This window comes from Phlebotomus papatasi, chromosome 1 (assembly GCF_024763615.1).
Source record: "Phlebotomus papatasi isolate M1 chromosome 1, Ppap_2.1, whole genome shotgun sequence".
Lineage (NCBI taxonomy): Eukaryota > Metazoa > Arthropoda > Insecta > Diptera > Psychodidae > Phlebotomus > Phlebotomus papatasi.
Window position 1 is genome coordinate 13,035,891 of NC_077222.1, and position 6,389 is coordinate 13,042,279.

At 40.4% G+C, this 6,389-nt stretch overlaps 1 protein-coding gene across 1 annotated transcript; it reads left to right on the forward strand.

Annotated features, from left to right (window-relative positions):
* Positions 1-1,585: 1,585 nt before the first annotated feature.
* Positions 1,586-5,692, forward strand: LOC129799328 (uncharacterized protein K02A2.6-like). The gene has a single exon (XM_055843135.1). The coding sequence runs from the start codon at positions 1,586-1,588 to the stop codon at positions 5,690-5,692; it is 4,107 nt and encodes a 1,368-aa protein (XP_055699110.1).
* Positions 5,693-6,389: the final 697 nt, after the last annotated feature.

The window sequence follows — 6,389 nt, forward strand, 5'->3', positions numbered from 1 at the left end:
AAACAATATCTCTGACTTTTATGTTTCAGCTAGCTGATGAATTTTTCACACTGATTAAATTTAAATTGGCGACAACTCTATAGGTATCTCGTCAAACAGTTTATATATATATTAATTTTTTGTATTCCGAATTTTTTCCAGACAACAATGTATCCAAATTATACACATAACCACTATCCATTCATGTTGCATTAAATGAGAAATTTTCATTTGCGGAACTTTTCAGATAAATATATCACAATTCTCTGCATATACATACGTTAAAAAAGTTGTTTTTGATGCGTTCTAATTAAAAAAAAGATATCTTAATTTTAGCATGGAATTTAGAATTCTAGAAATATTATTTTCAAATAAAAGCTTATGGAATATTGCGTATTTTTTCGATTTTGTCGTTTTAATTATCATTCGTCAGAGTTCTGATTATCATCGCACGGAATTAAATTAAAGAAATATTAATAGAAGGATAATTTAGGGGAGGTTGTGAAAACTTTACCTCTGAATAATAAATTAGGTTTTCTAATACTACCAAAAGTAGAGAATAAGGTAAAGTATCCTCACTCGACTCGACCGGTGGATCAATTCTTTAATGTTTAATGGTCAATTTCGTCAATTTCTATGAATTTGTCACTGATTCGTATTATTTATGGACTGTTTGACCTATTAATGTTAGATTATACGCAAAATATTATAGCAAATATAAATAAATTGAATAAATAAATCTACCGGTGGGACGGAGTCCAGTGCAACTCGAATAGCGTAAAAACACTGCTAAGAATTTCAAAAATTTATTAAAATTCAAAAAATATTAGATGGTTGCATAAGTTTGTAGGATTTTTTTTTCACGAAAGTCATTAAGGAATATCTCGTAACATACCTCCACTAGGGTGAAAGGAACACCTATTGACATCCTATTCTGTACCATTTGGAATACGAAATTTCAACACCTATCCTTATCAGAAAACGTAGACTAAGGTAAAATATAATTAGTTTATTATTATTTTAAAAGGTAAGGGAAGAGTACCCCGGATCGGAATGTTAAGAGACATGCTCCATATTTAGTTGAAAATATAATCCTCAAATTATTATTTTGTATTTTTATGTATGCTAGTTAATTGATACACTAGTGATCCTGTTAGGTGGCAGCACCTAAAGTCCGAATTTGATTATGTCACTCCGTCGGTCTGCCAATTGCCGTTTCCGGGTTTATATATCACTTCTTGAATTGTTCTGGAGAGAGAAGCCTCGTGCTCTAAAGTATATTTGGGAAAACTAATTTAAAGTGAAATATAGTAATTGTTATACTGAAATAAGTATCTTAATTTAGTGTGTGGTCTCACAAGTATCTTGAACCATCGGCTACAAGGCTGGGATAATTTGTAATCTAATATTTCCACTTCTTCTTCAGGTGAGAACCACAACAGTGGCTACAAGGCTGGGATAATTTGTAATCTAATATTTCCACTTCTTCTTCAGGTGAGAACCACAACAGTGGCGACGAGAGGGCAAGAACCTCTCTTGGTAGCAACAGGACCACGGGAAAGGAATCATTCACAACTACCTCGTGGATTCAACCTAACCTCAAAACATGGCGAGTAAGGCAGAAGACAAAGACTCTGTACTTACCGATGTATTGGCCAGAATGCTAGAACTCATCTCGCAGATACAAAATCGAGAACAGCGCCCTGAATTGACCATTGAGGCTTTGGCACCGTCGATTAAAGAATTTTCTTTTGATCCGGAGAAAGGCACCACGTTTGACAAATGGTATTGCCTTTACGAAGATATCTTCAGGGAAGATGCCAAAGCACTCTCAGAAGCCGCCAGGGTGAGACTTCTCTTGAGAAAACTAAGCCCTAATTGCCATGCAGGTTATGTCAATTCATTACTGCCAAGAGCACCCAGAGATCTCAATTACGAGCAAACAGTCGAGGCCCTCAACAAACTCTACGGCTCACGTGAATCCTTATTTCACATCCGATGGAAGTGTCTTCAGATGCAGAAAGACGAAGCAGATGATTTCAAGAGCCACTCTACAAAAGTAAACAAAGCGTGTGAGGATTTCCGTCTTGGAGATTTGACGCCAGAACACTTTAAGGTTCTTATCTTCATCATGAGCCTTCGCGACAGTAAAGACAAGGAGGTGAGATCACGCCTTTTACGTCTTTTGGACACTGAAGATCCCTCGAAGATTACACTCAATCTCATGGCTGAGGAATCCATCAGATTCACCACAATTAAATCGGATAGTGCAGTTGTGGAGCAATCCGCTCAAGGGAACAATTCTTCACTGGAAGTGTGTGCTGTCAAGCAGAAACCTGTCAACAGCAAAGGCAAAGCGCACACACACAAACACACCAACTCTCAAAAGTTTCCAAAAACAACACCACCCTCTCCGTGCTGGCAGTGCGGTGGAATGCATTTTGTGAAGTTTTGCGAGTACTCGAATAAAACCTGCCCTTCCTGTAGCAAGAAAGGACACAAAGATGGGTATTGTGGTGTAGTTTCTGCAAAGAAAAAACACCCCCAGAAAAAACAGCAAGTTTCTGTGAACACAATCACCACAGACGTGTGTTCAGTGACTTCACTCAGACGCAGTGTCGATGTCAAAATAAACAACATAACCTATCGTTTGTTGTACGACCCAGGATCGGAAGTTACCATTATCTCAGATGCAAATTGGCGTCTTATGGGCTCTCCACCACTTCAGAATCCCTCCATCACAGCGAGAGATGCACAAGGAAATCCACTGACTTTCCATGGTGAGCTTCATACACAGGTGACTTTCCGGGAGATGAATCGCGCAGCCAAGTGTCTCATTAGCACTAGTGATATCAATCTCTTTGGGGCTGATTGGATAACCCTTTTTGGATTATGGAACGAACCAGCTTCCTCTTTCACTTGCAACGCAGTAAATGCCATTGAGGGATCCACAATCACGCAGGACAATATCGTCACAGAGCTCAAGCAGAAGTTTCCTACAGTTTTCTCATCGAGTTTGGGAAAATACAACAAAGCGAAGGGACAGCTTCGCCTCAAGCCAAATTGTGCACCAGTTTTTCGTCCCAGACGCCCAGTGCCAATTCACATGACACAATTGGTAGACGAAGAACTTCAGCGACTACAAAATCTGAAAATCATCACACCAGTAGATTACAGTGAGTACGCAGCACCCATTGTTATTGTTAGAAAACCCAATGGATCAATTAGAATTTGTGCTGATTATTCTACGGGACTGAACAGTATTCTCGAGACACACCATTATCCAATTCCCACTCCTGAGCGAATTTTTGCAAGTCTGTCTAGTTCTAAAATATTCTCAAAAGTTGATCTCTCGGATGCATATTTGCAAATAGAAATGGATGATGAGTCTCGCAGAATGCTATCCATTTCCACACATAGAGGGATTTTCGAATTTAACCGGCTGTGCCCAGGAGTGAAATCAGCTCCCGGAATTTTCCAACAAACACTTGATACAGTTTTGGCAGGAATTCCTTCAGTGTTCGCTTATTTTGATGATGTGTTAGTTGCTACTCCGGATATGGAGACTCACGGGAAAGCTCTTTTAGCTGTTTTTGAGCGGTTCCACACGAACAATTTGCGCGTTAAACTCGAAAAATGCAAATTTTTCATGAAAGAGGTTAGATTTTTGGGAATCGTTATTGACGCATCTGGCCAGCGTCCTGACCCCGATAAATCTCACGCTATTGCATGCATGCCTCCACCCACAAATGTTGCGGAATTACGGTCATTCCTGGGCGCACTAACGTTTTATTCCCGATTTGTGAGGCACATGAGCGAAATTAGGCAACCATTAGATTCCTTACTTAGAAAGGATGTTGCATGGCAGTGGACACTTGAATGCCAGCAGGCATTTCAAAAGTTCAAGGAAATACTCCTTTCAAACCTACTACTGATGCACTATAACCCCTCCCTTCCAGTTATCGTTGCTGGGGATGCCAGTGAAGCAGGTATCGGATGTGTGGCATTTCATAAGTTGGAGGACGGATCCCTTAAGGCTTTTCATCACGCATCCAGAAGATTATCACAAACAGAGAAGAATTATTCACAGATTGAAAAGGAGGGGCTTGCCTTGGTTTTTGCTGTGACCAAATTTCACAATTACATTTACGGTAGAAGGTTTGTCATGCAAACAGATCACAAGCCACTGCTTGCAATTTTTGGATCTAAAAAGGGAATACCCATTCACACTGCAAACCGCTTGCAACGTTGGGCACTCATCCTGCTTGCCTATGAATTCACGCTTGAATTCGTCCCAACAGACAAATTTGGAGCAGCAGACATTTTGAGTCGTCTCATCCAACAACACCCACGCCCTACTGATGAAGATTTTGTTGTCGCATCCGTAGAATCAGATGGAATTGATGATTCTATCATACAGGACGTGGTGAGAAACATTCCTGTAACATTCCGGATGATTCAAAATTCCACTCAAAAGTGTCCTATTCTCTTAGAAGTTGCCTCGCTCATACTAAAGGGTTGGCCACTCCATTCCGCCAATCTATCAGCAGAAGTTTCTGAATTCTTCAAATTCAGAGAATCACTGTCACTTATAAGGTCTTGTATAATGTACAGAGAACGAATTGTTATACCCAGCAACCTTCGCACTGATATCTTAAAACAACTACATGATGCCCACCCGGGAATCACGAGGATGAAGGCACTTGCCCGCTCATATGTCTTTTGGCCAAAAATAGATAAAGACATTGAAGACCTCGTCAAGAACTGTGCAAATTGCGTTGCTGTGGCGAAATTCCCCACGAAAAGTGTACTTTACTCGTGGCCTTTGTCTACAAGACCTTGGCAGAGAGTTCATGCAGATTTCGCAGGACCAGTAAATGGGTTATGGTTCCTCGTGCTCGTGGACTCGTACACAAAGTGGCCGGAGGTGTACACAATGAGCTCTACCACTGCAACAGCTACAATCACGAACATTGGGGATGCATGTGCCCGCCTAGGGTTCATGGAAACTTTAGTGACCGATTGTGGGAGGCAATTTGATTGCATGGAGTTCAATACTTTCTGTGAAATGTCCGGAATCATGCACATCACAACACCTCCTTACCACCCACAATCTAATGGCCAAGCAGAGAGGTTTGTGGACACCCTAAAACGCTCCATGAAGAAATTGAAGGACTCAGGGGATGTTCATTCATCACTTCAAAAATTTCTGATGAACTATAGGGCTACACCAAACCCTAATACTTTCAATGGAACGTCACCCTCTGAGCTCATGCTTGGGCGTCAATTGCGTATTCCGTTAGACCTCATTAAGCCTCCGGAAGACGAGCCACCCAAAAGAAATGTTTCCATGGAGGAAATGTTCAATAAGAAACATGGTGCCAAAAACAGATTTTTTTCGGTGGGGGAAAAGGTCTACGCCCGACAAGGTGACAAAACTGAGTGGACTCCGGGAACAATCATAGAAAAAAGAGGAAATGTCCTTTACAACGTGTTATTGGAATTTACTTGGGGAACCCGCCTGATTCGGGCTCATACAAATCAAATCATTACTCGAACTGGAGCTGCATTATCTTCACCACCTCCTGATGCATTAGTTGTGCCACCGCCCAAAGATCCTGTGGACCCAATCAGTCAGAGACGCAGAAACCCGAGAGTTCCAACGCGAACGTCTCCAATTAAATTACGCTCTCGAGAGCCTAGGAGCACCTGATCCTTTTTTTTTATCAGGGGGGAGATGTTAGGTGGCAGCACCTAAAGTCCGAATTTGATTATGTCACTCCGTCGGTCTGCCAATTGCCGTTTCCGGGTTTATATATCACTTCTTGAATTGTTCTGGAGAGAGAAGCCTCGTGCTCTAAAGTATATTTGGGAAAACTAATTTAAAGTGAAATATAGTAATTGTTATACTGAAATAAGTATCTTAATTTAGTGTGTGGTCTCACAAGTATCTTGAACCATCGGCTACAAGGCTGGGATAATTTGTAATCTAATATTTCCACTTCTTCTTCAGGTGAGAACCACAACAGATCCCTTTAACTATATCTGTGCTTTTGAATTTTTAATTTTTACAGTAAATTAATAAAAAATATGTGTAATTGTAAACTTGCACTCTGTACCTTGGATCATCAGGAATTTAATCAGGTGTCTCAGGGAAAATTGTTTTATAAATTAAATCTCAGTTAATGCTCTGTATTCTTGTGAGAATTAAATGGTAAAAATTAGCTAATCATTTTTAAAAAATCATTTAATTTGGAGAAACAATGAGATATTAACCTGACGATCCGAGGAACACTGCTGATCGCTGGTGCTCTTCCCTTATTTTAAATAAATTTGAAGATTTTGACAAAAGTGTCAACAGGGGTTCCCTGTCGGAGAGGTGTTCCTTCGACCCTATATTTGTTTACTTT